Genomic DNA, 23,602 nt, shown 5'->3' with positions numbered 1-23,602 from the left:
GTGATTTTTTCTTGTTCCACAAACTAAAATTGCCGCTCGGTGGATTACGTTTTCGTTCGAACCGAGAGATAAAACAAAATTCGTTGTATGAGCTGAAGGTTAAGGCAAAAGTGCTTATCAAAAGTGTTTTGACGACTGCAAAAATCGTTGGTATAAGAATAATACATCTTGTGGGGATTACTTTGAAGGCGACAAAATAAATATTGATGAATAATTAAGTATTTTTAATGTTATTTTAAATTTCCGTGTACTTTTTCTCATAATGTATGTCCAAACTAGCCACTTTATGTCTTATCGACCTACTGTTGTCTTTTGGCCACAATAGTTCACCTCGGAACAATGGAACAATAGAAAGAAGTTTCTGATAAATTGGTTATACTATACACCACGATCTTTAGAACGAGACAGCTTTTGGAGTTGACTTAAATGAGATTCAGTTATATTTGGCGCTTGTAGAATGTACTTTTTGTTTACCGATAGATGGCACTGTGTGAATAATTATATAACCAGACTCCCCATTATGACCTACAATTGGAATGGAAAGTTCTTTGCGCTCAGTAACGTTAGCCTTAACCTAGTTGTAAGCGTTCAAATCGGTGCTATCGTTGTACACGAGATAATGCTGGGAATGATATTACTATCTGTTTGGAAGAAAACAAGTTAAGAGCATCTCAACACTGAGAACTTGAGAACTTAGGCTTGAGTGCTCACACTTTCCGTTAACTCGCTGACCTCAGTTCAGTGAGCTGGTGTACTGGCATCACAAAGTGGTGTAAATAGTGGTCCAAGTGCGATGCTTATTTTGATTAGCAGCCATTGAACATAATCTAACCCAACTGAATTCACGTTTTGGATCGCTCAATGCCCACTCTATTTGCTTTGAAGTTTGAGATATGAAAGCGTAATTATTTGCGCTCGGCAGTAGAGATAGAGGAAGGGATAAAATCAACTGCCCTAAAGCAGAATTGCGAATTAGGTTCCCAAATTGTCTATTTATTTTAACCTCAATCTGGCAAAAGCCGGGCAGTAAAGAAGGAAGTGACAAGGTGATTTGTCTGCTTCCATACAGCTTTCATAAGCAGCATCCAACAGCATTTTTAGCCGCACCGAATGTGAACCTATTGAGCAGTGTCCAGTCAGAACACTTGCAATTGCGGTGAGATTGATTTTGCTAAAGGCCAGTAGTTCGGGAGACATCTTACGGTGCTTTATGGGTTGGAAGGATCTTACAGTCACACAAGAACTAGATTGTTGACCAGCGCTTGAGAGTATCCAGACAAAACATAATTGCCTTTGCGAGTCTCGTCTGGGTAGAAGAGTCGCATTTTGGTTCTTGGCCAGCGTTTGCTGAGCTCACTGAAGAGATATACCGACTCGTTTACACACAACCTTGGTTTGCAGCTTCCGGCCATATCGCTGTTCGCAATGATGGAAATCTCTTTGAATTTTTCAAGGTTCAATATCACCAAGTAGGATGTATGTTTTTGGTAGTCGAATAGGTGAATATGGGGTGATTGTACTTAATGAGCGCAATATATAAAGAACGATGGCTCTTATGGTACAGAATAATATACTTAACAGTGTGATATATTTCCAAAGTCTCATGGTTTGCCAACAAAAGCAGCACAGAGTTGCATTTGCGCTTTGGCTAGTAAAAAAATAACCGAAAATATAGCCAAAAATCTATAAGAAAATGTTCAAAATTTTTCTTTTTATTTTGTAAAAAAAAATAATAAAAATTTTAAAAGCTTTTGTTGGGAAAATTTATTTTGGATAATATTTGTGGCACCTTCTATAAACATATTACGGTTATTTTGTGTTATAAACTGCCAAATTTCTACTTGCCGCACACAAATGCTTAATCTTATTGCCGCCAACAGCTAAAAGCCAATTTTTATTTATTTAACTCGCTGGCATTAATTCCTGTTTTCTTGTTTTTCTTTGTGTGTTGTTGTTGCGCGCCTTTTGCCTGCAGTAAGACACGCTTAACTAACACTCAGCAACAAAAATAATTCCTCTTCGCCTTTGTTACATAAATATAACTACAAATTTTAATATTATTTACTATGCAAACTGCACACATTTCAGCGCGCAAATGTCTCTAAGTGTATGTGTGTGTGTGTGTCTGTGTAGAACTGGTGTTTAATTTTAAATAACTTAAGCCACTTGCAAAAACTCATTTCCCACTGCTGCCAATTGCAATGCGCGCTTTCCGTTTTCGGCGACTGGGGCGCTGGGCGCACCACCAACGAGCTAGCGTTGTGCTCTTCTGCGTTTGTTGTTGTTGATTTTTGGTAACGACATATTTATGTACATATATATTTATATATATTAAATATTTCGCAACGAGTATTCCCAAAGCGAAACCGGGCAGCAGCTGGTTGTTAGTTTTGAACCACTTTGCCTCGTGACATCAGCCCTTGGCGAGCGCGCGCCTGCGTATGTTTGTGTGTGTATGCACCCCTCTTTGCAGCTATCCTCAGCGCTATACTACGCGCAACACAGATTTCATGCTGGCGCTTGCCTTTTCTTTTTGTTGCTGTTGATTTTATTGCATGTACAAGTATATAATATATATATAGCGCTGGCTTCTGCTTTTCTGGCCGCGCGCTTGACAATTTCGCTTATTATTTCGCTCGTTTTCGTGCACTGCATTGCTGCTTGTTGTCACGCCATTGTAAAGCTGGTTTATGGTGTATTCTCTTTTATTTTTATTAATTCAAATTTTTGCCGTTGTTGTTGTTACATATTTTCGTCCTCAACGTTTGCGTGCGTTCAACGTACACTGGCGCTACAGTGGCTGCGCAACTGCAGCAAGTATAGCGTATTAGGCGCTGACTTTGTTGTCAGCGGCGAGAGGAAACGGCAGCAATGCACATTGGGTATTCGTTACAAGCAAGTGCGGCAGGGCGCTAACAGGAGCAATGGCCGCCACCAACTGCGCGTGCCGCAAAGCAATTTAGTAGCTGATGCGTTGCTTCCCGCTAAGTTGCAGTGTTTTTGCGCAATGTTTGTGGCACAATGCGAGCAGCCATCAATTCGAGAAGATCTCAAGATGATTGCATTTTCGAATTTTTCAAAGCTGCCAATATTTGGGAGGAATTGATGAGGTCTACATTAGGTGACAAGCAATACAAAGTGAAAATAGTGAGAATGGGAAGAAGATGCAGCTTGGGAAGTCTAAAAATTAAGTTTCTAAATTCATGAAAATCATTAGAAAATAGTCAAAATCTAGACTAAGGCAAAGTCTAAGAAAAGTTAAGTTTGGTTAAGTTAAGAAAGTTCAAAATTGGAGTTTTTTAGATAATGGAAACCATTCGAGAGTATTTCAAAATAAGTATAAGATGGAGTTTAAAAAGAAGACTTAAGTCTAAGTCTAAGTTAAGAACATGTTAATTCTAAGTCTAACATTTTTCTATGAAAGCCTCTAACTGAAGCTCTTGAGCTCATGAAAATCATTAGAGTGTATTTAAAATTAAGTGTAAAAAAAGGTCTAAGAAGAAGTCTTAAATCTAACTTTAAGATCCTTCTATGAAGAAGCTATACTGAAGCTTCAAACAACATAAAATTCATTATAAAGTAGACAAAGTCCAGACCAATGCAAAGCTTAAGTCTAATTCAAAGCATTAAGTCCAAAGTTAAGCTAAATTTAAGTCTAAGGTACCATTGAAGTTTGAAATTGAAGTTTTTGTTCATGAAAATTAATTTTTTCGACAAAGTCTATGGCAAAGTTTTATGTCTAAGTTAAGTCTAAACTTATGATCCCCTTTTGATGAAAATCCTTCGAGAGTAGTGGAAATTTCGTCTCTTAGGAATCTTAAGTTCAAAGTTAAGTTAAGTCTAAATATAAGTTACTACTGCGGAGGCTTTAAGTTGAGGTTTCAGAGCTAATTAAGATCATTAGAAATTATAAAGATTAAGAAGAAGCCTTAAGTCTAAGGCATAGTCTTAAATCTAAGGCTAAATTAAGTCTAAGTCCTTTGAAAGTACTTAATGGAAGTTTCTGAGTTCATCAAAATCTTTAGAATGTTTTACAAATTATGTGTTGTAAGTCTAAGTAAAATCTTAAGTCTAAGTCAAAGTTTTAAGTCTGAGGCAAAGTTCTACGTCTTAGGCTAAGTTAAGTCAAATGATTAAACTTGTGTCTAGGTTAAAGTTTATATCACCGTCCATGTTAAATCGTAGACTTGAGCTTACCTTTCAAAGAAAAGTATTGTTTTTTTTTGCTCAAAACTTTTGTCGAAGCCTGAGCCTAAGTTAAAATTAGGTCTTAAGTCAACATAGGACTGAAAAACTGAAAATCTTTTTTCTGTTCCTAAATCTAAGTTTTGGTTTAAGTTAACTCTAAATTTAATTGTAAGTTAAGTATAATTTTAGGTTAAAGTTAAATTTTAAGTTACGCCTAAGTGAACTTTAAGAAAAAAGTCGGTTTCAACTAAATACATATCTGTTTTCTGTTTCCAAGTCGAAAACTAAATACAACTGTAGTCTAAGTTAAAGCTAAGTTTTAAGTTATGTTTGAGATTAAGTCTAAGTTTACCTTTAAGGCCAAAAATCAGTTTTAACTAAAAATCTGTTTTTAGTTTCTTAGTCTAAAATTAAGTTAATGTTAAGTCTAAGTTTAATTCAAAAAAGCGTTTTAGGTTAAGTTTAAGTACAAAAATCTGTGTTAACTAAATACCTGATTTCTGTTTCGAAGTCTAAATTAAGTTTAAGTAAAGTCGAAGTTAAAATAAAATTTTATATTAGGACTTAAGTTAAGTCTAAGTTCACCATAAAGTAAAAAAAAACCGTTTTAACCAAAAATCTATTTTTTTGTTTTAAGGTGTAAGATAAATTTAAGTGATGCCTAAATTCATTTCTAACTTAAGGTTACGTTTTAAGTTAAGTGGAAGTTTACCTTTAAGTAAGAAAAAATCTGTGTTAACTAAAAATCTGCTTTCTGTTCTTCAGTTTAAATTATGTTTAAGTTAAGTCTAAGTTAAGTTAAAGTTAAGTATAAGTAAAGTCTAAGTTTAATTCTAAGTTCTCCTTGAAGTAACAAAGTCAGTATCAACTAAAAAAATGTTTTGTGATATTAAGCGTAAAACTAAGTTTGAGTTAAGTCTAAGTTTAATTCTTAGTTTAAATTAAGTTCAGTTCTAAATATATGTTTAAGTAAAATTCCGATTTAAATCCTTATTTCTACGTTCTTTATTGTTGATTTCTTGTTTTTAATTCAATAGAATTTTTTTCAGTTTATTTATCTGTTCCATGTAGGTTTGATCACTTTCTACATGCTATCTAGTTATTCACTACATATTATATATTTTAGCATATCCACATAAACATATGTAGGTTTGCATCACGACTCGGGTTATTTTTGAATTACAAAATTGCAGAGTAAGGAATTCTTGTTATAAAAAAATTATATGAATATTACAGTTAACCACCAAAAATTGTTCAAAAATTCATAAGAAATATTTTCAATAAATTTTAGACCAATTTTCTTCACTTGGCTACTGAAGAAAACCACGTTCTGAAAATCGTAAGCAAATGTTTGCTTATTAAGAATAGTTATAGCTGGAATAAAATCTGTATATTTTCAACTAAATATCAAATAGTTTTCATATTTTTAATTATAACACCGCAAATTGTTCAAAAATTTTGTAATTTCGTAAGCCAAATATTTGCTAGCAACAACAGCCGCAACATAAGTTGCTGTAAACATACCAAATATTTGCATTAGTACGAAACAAGCACACACATATATACATATAAATACATGTAACATATATATTTTTATGTGTGTGTGTGACCATTAGTATGTATGTATGTGTGCAGGTTGCCACAGCAGATATTCTGCATAGATGGTCAACTGGATATTGTGGACTTGGATAGCTGCAAATCTGCATTTGCCACGCATTCGTATGTATGTATATGTATGTGTGTGTGTGTTTGTTTAAACCAACAACAGCTGCGCACTCATGCATTTTAATATATTTCATTTGAGTTTATATTAAAAGAAAACACACAAACGCACCGAATCTTGCCTGAGTCTTCGGTAAACATAGCAAATTGCATATGAGTGGTTAATATGGGTGTGTGTGTGCATGTGTGAGTCTGCTTTTAAAATTTTTGGCAATTTTGCGATAAATTGAAACCTTAAAATTGTCCACATTCCATGTGCCACACGCTGTTGAGCTGCCGTTGTGAAGATTACCTAAGAAAATTCCATAACCACAGATTTATACTAATTTAGTGTTGTTGTTGTTGAGAGTGTTTTTGCGGATGTTGCTGTTTTGTTGCTTGTAGGTATTGTTGCTTTTATAGTTGTTGTAAAATTTGTTGATGTAGTTGTTGTAAATTGTATTAGTGTGGTTGTTGTAAATTTTATTGTTGTTTTTGTTGTTCTTGTAGGTGCTGTTGCAATCGTGGTTATTGTAAATTTTGCTAGTGAAGTTGTTGTAAACTTTATTGTTGTTGCAAACTTTGTTGGTGTAGTTGTGTTTAATAGTATTGTTGTTGTCAATGTTATTGTTGTTGTAAATGTTATTGTTGTTATAAATGTTACCGTTGTTGTAAATGTTATTGTTGCTGTAAATGTTACTGTTGTTGTAAATGTTACAGTTGTCGTCAATGTTATTGTTGTTGTAAGTGTTACTGTTGTTGTAAATGTTTGTTGTTGTAAATGTTTTTGTTATTGTAAATGTAATGGTTGTTGTTATTGTCATAGTTATTGTTCTTCGTGTTGTCATCGCAGCTCCTTCACTTCCATGTCATAGTTGGCGTCTTCATCAACGCCATTTGAGAAACTAATTGCTGGAATTACACTAACACGCACGCATACACCCAACAACACATACATGTACACCAACTAACACACAGTGGCTTCAAAAAGTGAAAGCCAAATTCATTACATTCATTAACATTCTCCGCTCAAGTGCTGTAAATAACACTCTCGTGTAATGTTGCCGAGGAATTCACAGAGTGGTGATTAATTTATGGAGGATCGGGGTTGTTTTTGAAATAAATATTATTTAGCAGATACATTTTTAAATACAAAATTTGTAAAAAATATTCTATCAGTATATATTTTTTATATAACAACCATTGAATAATATTCTCAAATACATTTTATATTTTTTCCCTATGAAATATTTTTTCACAAACTACAATGGGCAAATAATAGTAAGAATTTCTAATTTAAATTTCACTTGAAAACTCATTCGTCGAAATATTTCTTTTCTAGATTGCTTTGACTGTCAGTGACATTTGTGACAAATGTCACATCAGACTAACCATTAGAGTTTATTATACGCTTGCCTTTCTGAAGTACATAAAGTGCATTCGGCAATTTTAAAGATGAGTGAAATAATTCAACAAAGAAGTTCCTTAAATTTTTTGTGCGGAATCTGAATTTTTCAGAATGTTGGAAAAGACCTTCGATAATGATTGTTGGTCGTGAACAAGTGTTTTTGATTAGTACAAATTTTTCAAAGAGGGTCGAGAACTCGTTGACGATGAACCACGTCCAGGACGGACTACATAACTTGGTGAACAGCACGTCAATAAACCAAATGAATTGGTGCTTGAGAATCAACGATTAAGAGTCAGAGATCTTATCGACATCGTTGAAATATCAGAAGGATCAGTAAAAACCATTTTGAAAGATTGTTTGGGCCTAAAACAAAGTGAAACATACGATTGGTTTCAAAATCACTCAATTTTTTTGAAAAACAACGTCGGGTTAACGTGTGTGAAACAATGCTTTCAGACAACCAAGATGTCATAAAACGTATTATTACTGGCGATGAGTCTTGGATGTATGCTTACGACCCGGAAACAGACGATCATTGAGCCGAATATCGTGGCAAAGGTGAGTCGAAATCAGAAAAATCACATCAAGGCAGGTCAAAAATTATGGTTATGTCGACAGTTTTCTTCAATTATCGAAATGTGGTGCACTCTGAATACCCTCCGATCGGCCAAACTGTCAGCAAAGAACACTATTTGAGTGTTGTGCGTCGCTTGCGAGAAGATTTTCGTAAAAAGAGGCCGGATTTATGGACCGATAACTCTGGGTTTTTGCACAACGATAATGCACCATCGCATACTGCATTGACTCTTCGTATTTTTTCAAAACATTTGGCTATTTTGTTTATCTATTTTATTAAAGTTAAACTTTTCCTGTTATTCTATTAACATACACAACACTGTAAAGGGCCTATGGTTTTAAACATATACATGGAGTTTTTTGATTTTACGTGGCTTTGCCAAAGGCTGACGACAGTAAAGCGCGTATGCATTTGATATATAGCAAAACGGAAACGGATGTGGTAACTGGCATGCCAAACCAACAAACCGAAAAAACGGAAGTCGACCGAGAAACTTAATAAACTCAAAATGAAAAGCAACAACAACAAGAGATATACTATATTCTTTATTAATATTATGCGGATATGATGGACACATGCATATACAAATACAAATACACATAAGAAACATAAAACCTATACAAACATTAAAAACAAAATTTAAGAAGAAATCACTTCATGCAAAGAATTATGAAAAAAAATGTTTTTTTTTTAATAAAGTTGTTGTCTTTAGGTCCAAGTAAGCGTAGCTCTTTAATGCTAATTCAGTACCCCTCCTTGGCTAAACAAATTAGCCTCAAGGATTATGTAAATATTTTGTACAGAACCAAATTAATAGTGTTCCCTCTATAAAAACTCTCTTCGGATACTCTTCTGTTCGAATTGAACAGTTGGAACTGCGGTGAAGCTGTGCTCTTTGAAACACACTTCTTATTTGTCTACCCTGTATCTGAAGATCAAATGCTTTTTCTGTAAAACTACACTCTCAAGTCTTCAACTCAGCCTCTTTTTCTCTGAGTATAGGAATAAGGTCGAAGATAGAACCTTTCTCTAGAAAACTCCTAACGCGACTCATCAAATGTGGTTATTGACCATGCCCGTGTACCATATAGTAGGACGGAGATGATAAGAGACTTTCAGTTTTCGGTTTTTGTTCATCAAGAAAGGATTTTACTTCTCAATTTCATACTCAATCCGAAGTAGCACCTGTTGGTAAAGTTATTCTGCGTTGGATTTCGATGGACGAAGAGTATTATTCTTCGGGCATCAGTGTTTTGTTAGTAGATATAAGTGGATAGATTATGGATGATTCTTCAAAAAAATGGCTAGATTTAGTTATGTGAAGTTAATTTCGGTGCGCTTTAGGATAGGTTAAATTGTGCAGAGGTTAGCTTAGTTCAGGCTTGGTTCGATTGGATAACTTGGCTTGAATTGAGTTAGATTAATGTACTTTAGGTTATTTTCGTTAAGTTAATTTAAGTGGCCTTGCGTTATTACAAGTTAGGTTAAGGGAATTGAGTTTAGCATATAATAAATTAGTTTTAGGGGAATTGGGTAAGTAAGCTTGTGTCGAATTGGCTTCCGTTAAGTTGAGTTTTATTCGGTTATATAGGTTAGGTTAGATTTATGTCGTTTAGATTAGCATAAGTTAGATAAGATTTAGTTAAATTGAGGTACGTTATGTTGTATTTAAGTTAAGTTAAGTTAAATTAAGTTACGTTAAGTAAAGTTAAGTCAACTTAAGTTACGTTAAGTTAAGTTAATTTAAGTTAAATTATGTTAAGTTAAGTTAAGTTAAGTGTAAAGTTACGTTAAGTTAAGTTAAGTGTTAAGTTAGGTTAAATTACGTTAAGTTAAGTTAAATTAAGCGACGTTAAGTTAAGTTAAGTTAACTTAAGTTTCATTAGGTTAAGTTAAGTTGAGTGTTAAGTTAGGTTAAGTTAAGTTAAGTTAAGTTAAGCTAAGTTAAGTTAAGCTAACTTAAGTTACGTTAAGTTAAGTTAAGTTAAGTCAATTAATGTTATGTCAGAAAATCTTTGTCTGAAAATCACTTCTATCAAAATATGCAAATCCTAACATGCTAATGAAAAAAGCCAATTACCTGTTTACGAGAGTTGACCACTCACTAATTGGCAGAATTTTGTCACATATGGTTCATGAAAGGCCACTAGTTCTTTATGTATAGGTAAATAACAATACATCATATAACGGTAAAAACATGCAGTAGAAAATGGGTCGTGTGGTGCTATGAGTCCCTGAACAATTTAAATTCTTATGATAGTGTTTGTGAGAAGTCTGCTGACCATTTTGACAGGTCAAAATATGCGCACATTTATTTAATATAATAAATCTGTGCACATATTATATATACATAAGTACATATGTATGATAAAACAAGCATGCGTAAATCAGAGGACCCATGTGTGGTTGCGTTTAGCAAATATAATTTCTCTAATTTCGGAAGCAGGTCAGAGGAATGTCATAATTAACTCACTGCGGTCTTAAAATGCATAATTATATGCGTGACACATGGATAAAACTAAAATTTTTAACTGAATATGTGTTGGTAAAAGCAGTTTATGTATGTACTCTTATATATGTATATATATATATATATGTATGTGTTTGTGTGTATACTCATTTACAGTTGTGTGGAAGTGTCGGAAAATATTTAGCAACTCAGAAAGCCAAAGCAATTGCCAACAAAGCGTACATACAACAACAATAAACAAAAATAACGGCAGCAACAACAACTAAAACATCACCACATCAGCATCTGCGGCAACATCAGCCCTAACATCAACAAAAACAAGCAGCGAGGCACTAAACCGGAGTAATGAAAAGTAAGCAACCTCAAAACTAAACGCACACACACACACAAACTCAACTCACACAAGCCAACACATGCACACTAAAGTTCAGTGCAAAAGTTTTATGCGCTGTTGCACTGATGTTTGCTGCAAATTGCAACTTTTCGTAATATTTTTCTGTATGCAACGCACAAAGTCACACATACATACAAAATATGTGTGTAGGTATATGTATATCTGTGCGTGTGTTTACTTGTAAGCATTATTAGAGAACTTGTTTACCCCCACTTGAAGCTGTAAATACCATAGATGAAAAAAAACCATATTGCATGGCAGGACATTGCAACAAATGCTAGTTGCAAGTAAGTAAGTTGCAACTACAAGTAGTACATCAACTCTAATGACTGGCCATTGACTTTGACGGTGTTTGCGGTGCATGACAGCAATGCGAGCGGAATAAATGCGGAGTTGAGCTAAGCCAAACTATATATGTATGTACAGACATACATATATATATACTTACCTAACTGTGCATTCATACATACGCCTAAGTACACCTGAGTTTCGAGCAATTTGAAAAGCAGTGTAAAATTTTAACCTTTGCAACGGCAAACGAGTGCATGAATGGGGTAATTACGTCAAGTGGATGATAAGGTGAGCGTGCGCCTAGAAAAAGTAGACGCTTAAAGCAAATATAAGCGTTGATGGTGAAATGTAAAAGTTTATTTTCCGCTTACTTTTCTTTGATGGCGGAATGGTCATGAATGTTGAATGAGTGCTGAAGACGCAAAAGTCTTTAAAATCGCCGATAAAAGTGATGCACTGTGGCTGTGTGCGTATGTTGATTAGCACGCTCAGCAATAAAAATGCTACAAACTGAATTTTTTCAGCAGCTTGTGGTTCTATAGCATTACAAAAACAAGATGAAACGTTAACTACGGAAGCGCCGAAGCTAAAATAACATTCTTTTAAAGCATAAGAGAGAAAAAAGTTTTAATATTGATTTGATCGATCAGTTTGTATGATAACCGAAGTGATATGCTCGACCAATAAAAATTTCTTTGCCTACTTTTCCGCGCTACGAAAAATATTCCAAATTGTACAAATCAGCTATGTACATAGATAAACACATAACAATTAAATTGAAATTGTATAAAAATATTTGCAAAACTAAGCATAACCTCTTTTACTAAAATAGTTGCCTATTTTCCAGCGCAATGAAAAATAACTAAAGTTTTATAAATCATATATATTTAAACAATTTTTAATAATTGAAAGGAAAAATTATTTAGAAATGCTTGTGAGCCAAAAACACAACCCCACATATAAAATTGGTTGCATACTTTTGAGCGCCACGAAAATTTGATTAAGTTTCTACATAATAAACTATGTCGAATACTATTTCTCGAAATATTGTAATTTTGGAAACAATCATATGATTTTAAAAATAGTTGCATACTTTTCGGCGCTACACAAAATATTCCAAATTGTATAAATCAGCAATATAGATTAACAAATTTTAACAATTATGTTAAAATCATTTAAAAATATCTGCGAATCGATGGCTAACCTCATTTATTAAAACAGTTGCCTACTTTTCAGCGCCATGAAAATTAAATAAAGTAATATAAATCGTCTATGTAAATAAACAAACTTTGAATTGAGGTTAAATTGTCTAAAAATGTCTGTAAACCATAAACTTATTCACACATATAAAAATAGTTGCCTACTTTTCAGCGCCACGAAAACTTTATTCACTTGCTATATAATATATACATATATACATATATATAAATTAATTCAAATACTGTTTTTCGGAATAGTATAATTTTGGAAAATTCGTTGCCTACTTTTCCGCGCTATGAAAAATATTCCGAATAGTATAAATCTGCTATATGGATAAACAAATTTTAGCCAAAATTTTATTAATCAGTTAAATTAAGTTAATCTATATACTTATTTTAATAATTGAAGTAAAATTGTAAAAAATATGCCATGAAACCAAAAACATAACCTCACATATAAAATGAGTTGCCTACTTTTGGGCGCCGTCAAAATTTTCGAAAGTTGTAGATAACTGTATATGAACAAATATTAATACTTTTAATGAAATTATTTACAAATGCCTGCAAATAAAATCAGAACCTCAGTTTTAAAAGTAGTAGCATACTTTTCAGCGTCATGACAGAATGAAAAGTTGTATAAATCACCTACTCATATAAAAAATAGTAATAATTGAGATAAAATTGTTTCAAAATATCCGCAAACCATAAACATAACCTCACATATAAAATTAGTTGCCTACTTTTCAGCGCCGTGAAAAATTTTTAAAATTACATATAACTATATGTGTGAACAAATATTAATAATTAGATTGAAATTTTTTAAAAATACCTATAAACCAAAAACATAACCTCACTTACTCAATCTCCCACACAAAAATCCCCGGCAGCTGCATAATTACGCATATTGGTGCAACTCATTTACAGTTAAAGATTGAAATCGCGCTATCAGCGCATCTCAAAATAATTACTATAATTTAAATCTCAATAGCAATTAATTTGGGTGCGATGACAATCAAAGCGCACATTCGTTTGTGGCAAAGCTACTGTATGTGTTGTTGTTGTTGTTATTGCAGCTACCGACACACGAAGTTTTAATCACGACCACACCGAGGCGCATTTATCTGCAACCGGAATCAGTGTAATTAAATTATGAAGGTCCTATTATATACAGTTAGCGAACGCACACACACACACACACAAATACATATAGTTATAATGCAGCGTTGGCGCTTTCGGTGGCGTCGCACGGAAGCGCGGTGTGGCAAGCGTTTGCGTCGAAATTGCGCTTACAAACGCGACTTTTAATTTTTATCCGCCGCTTTATTGAGTTTGCATTTTTACTGCTGCCGCAGACAAAAGCGCAGTTGTTGGCGTAATCGCCGGCTGCCGGCTGCAGGCTGCTGACTGCTGGCGTCGGCCAAAAACAATATCGAATCAAAACTTTTCGCATATAAAAATGTGCAACGGCGTCGAAAGTTTTTCATTAGTGCAAAAAAGTTCTCACTTGTCAGCCAGAACAGGGGGCAAAAACGCTTTGTGAAGTGGAAACGTGGCGAGCGAGTCGAACGAGTCGAGTGGCGTTGGCAATTGCCGTGGAATTTTTGCGAAACACAAATTTTACCGTTGCGTTTTTTTTTTTTTTTTGAACATTTCCATTTCCTTTGCTGTGTGCTGATTTCGTGCGAAAGTCATAAAATAAATTCGCGTTTTTGCTAAGTGTACAGTTTTGTTTTTGGGTTTTTTGTTTTTGTATTGTGCATACAACTTGTTGAGGATGTATCAATTTGGTGCACATGAAAAACGCGCAACAACAACAGCAACAATGAGCGCTACTGTGTTGGCTGCGGACGGCGGTAAAGGAATGTCAATACCTGGACTCACTTGGTTGGTGTTGTTGGTGGTTTTTGTGGTGTTTGCGTTGCCACCTGGCGCCGTCTCATTGGTACAGTGAATGAAAAATATATTTTTAATGAACTTTAATAGGTTATGCTGTGCTCAGAAAAAGCTCCACAGAGCGACCTCGCTGTATTTTCGATATTAGATCAAATTTCTATATTATTAACTGAAGTGGAGTTTTCGAAATTTTAAATAAAGTAAAGTTTCAAGCATAAATTGGCATAGACCAGAGACTTGACGTATGTAGCCGCACAGAAAATAATCTAACGGCGTCAAAACTCACGACCGAGGAGGCCCATTGACTGGACCATTTCGTAAGATAACACGCTGACCAAACTTGATTTTCAATAAATCGATTGTGACATTCGTTGTGTAGCTTGTGACGCCGACCTGTTAGATCCACATATTGTTCAAGTCCATATCATCCGATTCGATCCAAAAATATTCGGTTATCATTGAGCGGTAGCGATTCCCATTCACAGTAACGTGCCGGTCTTGATCATCATGGAAGAAGTACGGCCCAATGACGCCGCCAGCTCATAAATCGCACCAAACCGTAACTTTTTCGGGATGCTCATGGAATACGTGAGAATTTGCCTGAGCAATAACGCATATTTTGCTTATTGACGAAGCCGTTCAGCCAGAAACAAGTCTCATCGCTGAAGATGATTTTTCTATGAAAACCCGGATCATTTTCAATTTGTTTCTCAGGTCAATTCACGAACATACGACGATTCTGTTGATCAAACGGCTTCAGTTGTTGGGTCAATTTAATCTTGTAAGGATGTAGGTCAAGATATTTTTGCAAAATTTGCTACAACAATGTCACAGAGTTGCCCAACGCTTCAGAACGACGTGTGAGAGACTGATTTGGGTTTTCCTCAATTGATGCGCTAGCGGCAGTACACTTTGTTGTCTCACCGACGCTCAATTGTTGATCTGACAGGACGATTATGACGACCATTAATGGGACGCAGCGCTCTTAAAGTTCAGGCCACTGACTCCGAATTTCGGTAGTAAATTTTAATAATTTCGACTCGTTGTTGGATCGTGTATCTTTCCATGATGAAATGGCAAACTTTACTGAAGAGGAATGTCGCATGAGCGGGAAAAAATATGGCGTCGTTTGTTGTCCCTATTGGTCTACTTTTGTAGTGCCCTATTGAAAATCTCTTTATTTATTTCTGAATATTTTACTCCATTCGCGCTTCTTCTCTCTCCACCTTTTTTCGAACTTACATGTTCCTCGCTCTTACTCAATATCCACACTTTTGTTATTATTTCTATTTAGATATTACTTCCACATTTTTATCAATTGTTCCAACTCCTTCCCGCTCTTTATCCAACCCCTTTTGTCTTGCTTTCTTTATCTCTCCCTATTTATCATTTTGTTTATTTATCTCTATCTCTCCTTCTCTCTTCTTATCATATTCTCCTTTCTTTCTTACTCTTCTAATTCATTTTCCCTCTTTTTCTTTCTATTTATCAGACACCAACCGCTCCCTTACACAGTTTCGTCGAGGCCTGCCAAGTGAAACACAACATCACCTTCCAAGAACTAGATGAATTTCCCACCGATCCGAGTCCGGAAGATATCGATATGAAATTCAAATGTTATGCCGATTGTCTGCTAAATGGCATGGGCTTCATGGACACAAATGGCAAATTGGATGCCGAGGCATTGCATGAATTGGGCATTTTGAATGATGAAGGCTACGAGAATATGCTCGAGTGTAAGGCCGCCAATGATATGGAGGATGATCCGTGCGAATATAGCTTTGGCATGATGTTATGCGCGCGTATGCTCAATTCAGAGGAGGAGGACTACTACAGTGACGAGGTGGATGAAGCGGCAGAGGAAAGGCGTAGAAAATGAGCGGCTAGATATATGGTTCGTTGAGAAAGAAATCTCAAAGCAAAAGATCTATGTTAACCATAGCATCTGAATTAGTGGCTAACCGAAATTTTTTTAGTTTCGGCAATTTTAATATGTTATTTAATTATATTTATATATTATTGTTTCTGCGTAAAATATGGTAAATACAAAACACTTTACAAACTACAATAAAAGTTTTTGGTAGAAATTTAATCTCAAGTTGCAGCTTCAAGGTAAAATGCAAAGAAAAGAAATAATAAGAGAACGTATAAATTGTCATTAAGCCTTGCATTAGTTTTTGGATAGCAGACCTGTATAATATTGAAACGTTAAAGAGAACATTTGGTTTTGATCGGACAACATCAATAAAGAAATCGAAGTTACTTAATATATGTATAGTAATACGCACGATTGATAAATTTGGCAAAAGTAAACAAGCGGACAACTACTTAGTGTGACAGATTTGGGATTACGATTTTAGAATTTTCTGAGTACTGACACAAATTGGGCCCAGAAAAGTGAGCAATTTTTTTCATGGTCGGAAAAGGTGGGAGCTCTCTTAATAGCATTAAAGAATTTTAATATCATCAGGTCACTTTTCTTATTCACTAAAGACATTGACTTCCTTCATTAGCTAAGCCTCCAGTCTTGCTCTTGCTACTTAAATGGTCAATTAGGACCGTGAACGATATATAAATCTTATAGTGCGCTGCAAGTGATTTCACACCAGACAAGCTCCAGTTATTAAATTGGGGAAGCAAGATATCGAGACTCCTAACTTAGAAAGTTAGACCAAGCGGCTAAAAGAGGGTTGTTGTTGTGAACATTTCGATGTTGTTGAACCAGTTGAGAGAGTATATTAAATATTTTTGACATTTCTTTTCTAATGGTGTTGAATTTCTTGCTTAAGATAATTTTTGTAATGGCGCAAATAGCAGAGACACAAACCTTTCAACATTCACATAAGTACGAAATTGTTTCATTACCAAGGGGCTTAAAATGGTATGAACATTTTAGAGGTAATGAAGTAGTTGAGGGTATACATATAATAAAAATTTTCGTTCAATGATTTTTCCTTTAAAGAGCTGTTTCGAGGACTTTAGACAATTTTTTGTAGTATGGCAAATAGCACAGACAAGAACCCTTGAGCATTTTTATTAAGAATGGTATCATTTTCGTTTCTTAACTAAAAAATAACTTCGTTCAAACATAAGCTTACACAAGTTGGAAAGATATTAAGTACGAAAAATTTTAAAATTATCGACTTTTTATTCAACGAGAAATCGGGTTATATTTCTCAACTCGATAATACTTCTGACAGACGCTCTTTAGATCTAGTGTCCTCTGTAAAGTCATCGTGTTAACCCAAGCTTTCTAAAATGTTTGCATGCGCTTTTGTTTTGGTTATATTTTTAAGATTGAAAATGCGTTTTAAATAGGATTTTGGGATATAGCGCCCTCGGTGTAGTCGAAATATTAAGATAAGCTTTGTAAAATGATCCTATGGAGTTTTTTGTTTGCGTGATATTTTTAAGTTTGTAGATACTTTTGATGCTCGAAAGTTCTAAGAAAAAGTACGTTGACTAACGGAAGGTTTTAAGACCGGAGTATACCCTTGTAGGACTCAAAGTGGTAATTTAGTGACTGGCCCCAGTGCGTACTAAAAGCATGAATGGAACACTTCTCCAGTCTGCTGAATGGTAGCGAAACCATAACACCAGGAGATGGTGAACCCGATTCCTCAATCGATGACGATGGAGCAGTCGTTACATTACCCCACTATAATCCACTGAAATCTGCGCTAATTAGTCGACCGTAGGAGTGTTCGAGAGAAAGGCTCTGCGGAAAATTTATGGTTCTTTGCGCATTGGCAACGGCGAGTACCGCAGTCGAAGGAACGATGTGCTGTACGTGATATGCAGCGACATTGACATAGTTCAGCGAATCAAGATGCGCTGGCTAGGTCGTGTTGTCTGGACGGAAAAGAACGCTCAAAAAATATAATTTATGTTGAAAGGACAATTTATAGAATAGAATGAAAGCTTTGTTTGAACACTTGATTACAGAGATAAGAAGCACACACTGTTTCTGCCAATTTTGCCAACTAAAGAGAACGTCCTTTCTAAGAGTTTCATAATTAAATTTTTGCTGCCTAAAACCTCACATAATTCATGGAAAAAAGAAACACAAAGCTCTTTTGTCCACCAGCTCACTCTTAATTTATGTATTTCCGGTGTTTTCATTAAATTTTGGACATTAATAAATCTTGTAAGCATTAAATCAACATTGAATAACGAAAGTTATTACAAAAAAAAAAATAAAATAAATCCCATGAGAGGCAGTCAATTGAAAAGCCTACGCTCATTAACAAAACCAGGACAAATTATGTATATAAGTATGTATATACAGTATAAACACATAAAATATAAGGGTCAGTGGTAGAGCGATGACGCACACCCTTAACAACGCCTAATATGTCGAGCACGATATGACTTAAGACGACTAAATATAAAAGCAAACAGCAACAAAAAAAGAACAAAGCAAAATAAAGAAAAAATTCTCATTACAACAAAAACAATAAGTAAACCAACAGTGACCAAGATTGTCACATCAATCTAGAGAATATTGTGGATGCTTTGTTTAACAAGCGCCACCCCAGGCAACGCAACGAAAGAACACGCTTAAGCCGACGCAAAAAAGACCAAGCAGGTCAAAATTGCGGAAAAAAAAGTCTAAGGATTGGAGCTAGCAAGCTGCAGCAAGTCGGGCGCATAACAAGCGTCTAGCGGATGAGCGCTACATGACAGGAGAGCGCATGTTATGAACATGTGCGGCGACAACAACTTATTTATGCGCTGTGCCCGTAATCGGCTTAGCAGCTCGCCAGCAGGCGCACTTCAACACACACATGTACATAGGTATGTGGGTATAGTAACTGGAATGTAGTAGCCCGCTGGACTTGTCGTCTCCTGCCACTTGAGAACGCGGGACACATATGCTCATTTGGATTTTCAACGCATCGTCGGCGCTGTGTCGAAGGAAGCTGGCAACGACTAGCGGCGCTGAGACAAACAATCCGCTTTGATATGGATGTCTTTGTTGTTGTGGGTTTTATTTTTTTATTTATATCCAGAGTAGGTTATGGTCATTACGCCGATGTTTGTAACACTCAAACAAAAACAGTAAAGGCCCTACGAGATATATAATAGTTACATATATAAATGATCAGCCTGACGAGTTGAGTCAATCTTGCTGTGGCTGGCTATATACGCAAACTAGTGTCTCAGTTTTGAAAATATGGATCTAAAATTATCAACAAATACTCTTCTCACCAATAAGTTGCTCATTTGTTGAAATGGCCAATATCGAACCACTATAGCATATAGCTGTCATACAAACTGGACGATCAGAATATAGGGATTGTATGGAAAACTTTTTCATTTGACGAGATATCATCAAACAATTTGGTGGATGTAATTCTCTAATAGAATGATGTAATTTCCGAAGAAATGATTCAAATCGGACTACTATAGCACATAGCTGTCATACAAATTGAACGATAGGTATCAAGTGCTTGTATGGAAAACCTTTTCATTTGACGAGATATAATCAAAATATTTGGTGGAGGTAATTTTCTAATAGAATGGTATAATCTCCGAAGAAATTATTCTGATCGGACTACCATAGCATATAGCTGCCATACAAACTGAACGATCGGTATCAAGTGCTTGTATGGAAAACTTTTTCATTTCACGAGATATCATCAAGAAATTTGGCATGGGTTATTCCCTAATACAATGATATAATCTCCGAAGAAATTATTCAGATCGGACCGCTATAACATATAGCTGTCATACAAACTGACCTATCAAAATGAAGTTATTTAATGAAATTGTTTTTTATTTGTGTGCGGTATCGCTTCTGTGCAACCGAAGGTAATGTTTCTTCTTGTTTTTATAATAGTAAATATATTATGTTGAATAACGACACACACACATACACTCTGAACGCATTTAAATACATGTTTATGCTGGTGGCTTGACATCTAAGCTAATATGCGCTGGCGATTTTGCTCTCTCCTCGCTTTCATTTAGCTAACATCCATCCACTCTCAATTTTTTTTGGCTTTGCTTTTCTTTTTTCTATAGCTTTTTTGCTTTGTTCGTCTTTTTTCGCAGTTTCTGGTCAGGCTTACTTTGGTTGCCGTTTGGTTTTGAGGCAGCTTAATAGCGTCGAGTTATTATTGTTGCTGTTGTTGTTATACTTCTCATTACGTTTGCTTACCTAGTGGGGGCAGGTCCATCAAAGCGCAAAAATCCAAGTTCAACGTAATCATAGCGGTAGCGTAGCGCTGGTGGCTTTTTGTTATAATGAAGCATGCTTTCAGGCGCTTTTTTCCCCCAGCGGCTAGTATTTGTGTGTTTCACATTTGTTTGCTGGATATTTAAGCGCGCTTAAGCTTATTTGTTTAGGCTGTGTAGTATTTTTGTTGTTTTTTTACTATATTTTCTGTTGTTGTCGTTGTTATTATACATCTGCAAAGCCTGAAAAGGAATTTTTGTTGGCTAAAGCAATGCGTAACTAGCTGAATTTGCCATTACAACACATATATGTCGCACACACATATACATATATGCTTCATACAAAAAATTGTACGTGCCATTTTTTTTTTAGCATTTGCTATGTTGCTTGTTCCCCTCTTCGTGTGCTTGAAGCGAGCAGCAAGCAATCTCATTATATTCGCGTGCTGTCTGCATTGCGCCTTAAAGTATGCAAATGTGCTCGCTGACAGGGAAAACTAGTTTAATCTTACCTTATTTATTTATTTAACTAGTTTTTTTTTGTTGTGTTCTTTGCATGTTTGGCTTGTGCGCTTGCCACAGCATCGTTTTCGTATAGCAATTTTAGTTTTATTTTTATTAGCCATATCTGCGGTTGTGTATCTTTATAGGTATTTACAGAGCGTATGCGCGCATACATAGACGTGAAGTGCCTGCATATTAGCATGTATATATATCGTTACATATATATATATGTATATCAGTATATGCCTGTGTTTGTTGTTGTTTATAGTTTATCTTTTCGGCACTGTGGCACTTGTCTGCAGCAGATTTTACGGTTTTAAAATGTTATTGCCATTGCTGCGGTTAGCGGTTTTATGCTTCCCGGTCTGTATGTATATGTGCCCGTATTATAGTTACGTATTTAGCCGCTAGTCGAGTGTTTTGCGGCTTTTTACAATATGCATTTAAAAGTTTGTATTTTTAAAAGCTTAATTGTGGCAATGCCGTTTTGACGCTAAATGTGTTGTTAACATGAGCTTTGCCGAATTGATGTGTGGTGAATATGTATACATACAAACACCTTTACATCTGTATATGTGCTGGAAATTGAGATATTTAGTGTCATATGATTACATTGACTACAGTTTGTAAAACTTTTTTTGAGTTTCGCTTTGAAATCATGTCATTCGCCAATATAAAAAATGATGTGGAAAAAATTTTGATTAAAAAATTATAGGTTAGGTTCGATTAAGAAGCGCAGAAGATTCGAGTGACAGCTACATATATTTGGCAATAGTTAGTTATGGTGACAAGAGTTTTGGATTCTATGCTGCATCAACTTTAGTTTACTAATTTTTGGTAAACATTGGCTTAGTTGGTTAGCAGTTTCATCACATACACCAAAATTTCATTCCCCAACGTCACAATAATGGTTGAATAAATTTCAAAATATTAAAAAAAAATTGTCTTGGACAGTTTCTATTACAATACCTTAGCAAAATCTGTAATGAATGATGAACTAAGCCAACTCAGGGAAATTCAAATAGAGAACATATTATCAAGTAATCCCTCTGCTTCTCCTAAACTACACGTAATAGGCTTATGGATTGCGATTAGTAAAGCTCCCAACTGTCATTTTGTAAGATTTGAAATTCCATTAAGGAACTCTCAACTATGCCTAATTTGCCACCATGGCGGTTTTTTGGTCATATACCCTCAGGCACAAGCAAAAGATTTCCTGAAAAAAGCTTCCTTTCAATAATTCAGATTGAGAATTTTTACTAAGAACTCATCTTGCAACAATAATACTAAGTCTGTATATGATCAAGCTCGTGTATTTCTTCTTAAGTCAACCTAAGGAGAATATTAACTGGCATCGGCTAAAAGCAAGACTTATGTCCAAGTACAAAACCCTTTACGCGGGAGTATAAAATATCAGCGCCCTTGGAGGGTACTCGCTGAGACAAAAGCTCTTAAAAGTTGACAAAAGCTTTCAAAACTCAGAACTGTTATCAACAGAATAAATTCATTCCGTTCTAACTCTAACTCAGGTATTCCCAGTTTCTGTTTTCCCAAGAAACCTTCGTTATCCGTCATCTATATTGTTCAACTTTTTCAGTATTCTCAATAAAAATGTATTCAATATGTTGAAAATGGACCAACTCGTTTTACAATTGCACAAATCTCAAAGAGTTCCCACGACAGTCGGGTCTAAGTAACCCCAGCTGAGTCCGGCCAATGACTGTCAACTCGACACCATACATCGAAATTACTTCGTGAATGTTTTTGCTGCTACAACAACAAGGACAGTTTTACTTCTGTGAGTTTTAGTAGAACCTTTTGTTTGGATAATACATGGAGAGTTCTGAAACAGCTTTTTTCAACTACACCACATGTATGGAATTTTTGGAAAAGAACAGCTAACGAAAAGCGTTCTCTTGAGACCGAAAAGTATATCAAGTGTATTAACTATGGCGATTAAAAACATGCTACGAACTTTCTGCGCTTGTATTTGTTGACAATTGACTTGGATCCATCGACGATTGCCTTGGAACATCATGAAAATGTTGCATCCAGCCATAAAGTAAAATAAATATTTGAATGAAAAATGGAAGATAGAGCTAAGCCTTGCTTTTTAAACAATGCGTTCCTCTACCTAAAGTTGCTAGAGGACGAAGAATGAGGTCTTCTCTTCAGTAGCGACTATATAGAAAACTAAACTAACCTTCAATCTAACCTCAACCGCAACCTTGAGAATTGAAGTCGACATAATTGTCGGAAGCAGTTGGGTAAATAAATGTCAAAATCACGCAAATGAGGAATGCCTAGGAATACTATTTCGTTATATGAGCTCTATTATTTTGAACACTTTAGAACGATTTGGGTCTGACTTTAATATGCCCATCGAATGAAGAATCGTTGGAACAAGAGGACCCAAGTTTTAAACTGATCTGGGTAAAATTAGACATAAAATGCGAAAGTAAATCTCGAAGTTCAGCAAAAAAATATCTTACAAGTGCTTCAAGATCTCATAGAAGAGTCAGCTCAGAGCTGAGGACTTATAAAAATATAAAATATACAAACAATGTATTAAACATCTAACTATTCATCTAACTCTCTTCTCTATTAAACTTTCAAGTTTAAGAAAAAAGAAGGTCTCACAAATGTTTAAAGATTTCATAGGAGAGCCTAAAACCTCCTGGAAGTTCCTAGAGAACTAGTGAATGACCAACAAAAGTTTAGCAGAGTAATTAACCTCATCTTGGTGTTTTAAAGAATAAATTTGTACAATTCAAAGCACTTATTGGCTAGTCGG

General features: G+C 35.1%; 2 protein-coding genes across 7 annotated transcripts in view; one reads left to right on the top strand and one right to left on the bottom strand.

The window, feature by feature from the left end:
- LOC126757161 (uncharacterized) overlaps positions 1-23,602 on the bottom strand; it is a 290,797-nt gene that overhangs the window by 226,714 nt on the left and 40,481 nt on the right. The window lies entirely within an intron of this gene.
- Positions 13,654-16,216, top strand: LOC126757180 (general odorant-binding protein 57c). Its single transcript, XM_050470878.1, has 2 exons — positions 13,654-14,173; positions 15,617-16,216. The coding sequence occupies exons 1-2, from the start codon at positions 14,006-14,008 to the stop codon at positions 16,001-16,003; spliced, it is 555 nt and encodes a 184-aa protein (XP_050326835.1). The 5' UTR covers positions 13,654-14,005; the 3' UTR covers positions 16,004-16,216.

This window comes from Bactrocera neohumeralis, chromosome 4 (assembly GCF_024586455.1).
Source record: "Bactrocera neohumeralis isolate Rockhampton chromosome 4, APGP_CSIRO_Bneo_wtdbg2-racon-allhic-juicebox.fasta_v2, whole genome shotgun sequence".
Lineage (NCBI taxonomy): Eukaryota > Metazoa > Arthropoda > Insecta > Diptera > Tephritidae > Bactrocera > Bactrocera neohumeralis.
This window is presented reverse-complemented; position numbering and strand designations above follow the sequence as displayed.

Bases quoted from the DNA above. Each gene is read 5' to 3' on its own strand.
- LOC126757180 (XM_050470878.1), top strand. From the start codon at position 14,006: ATGTATCAATTTGGTGCACATGAAAAACGCGCAACAACAACAGCAACA. The intron at 14,174-15,616 runs GTACAGTGAATG...TCTATTTATCAG, and splicing joins CACCTGGCGCCGTCTCATTG to ACACCAACCGCTCCCTTACA.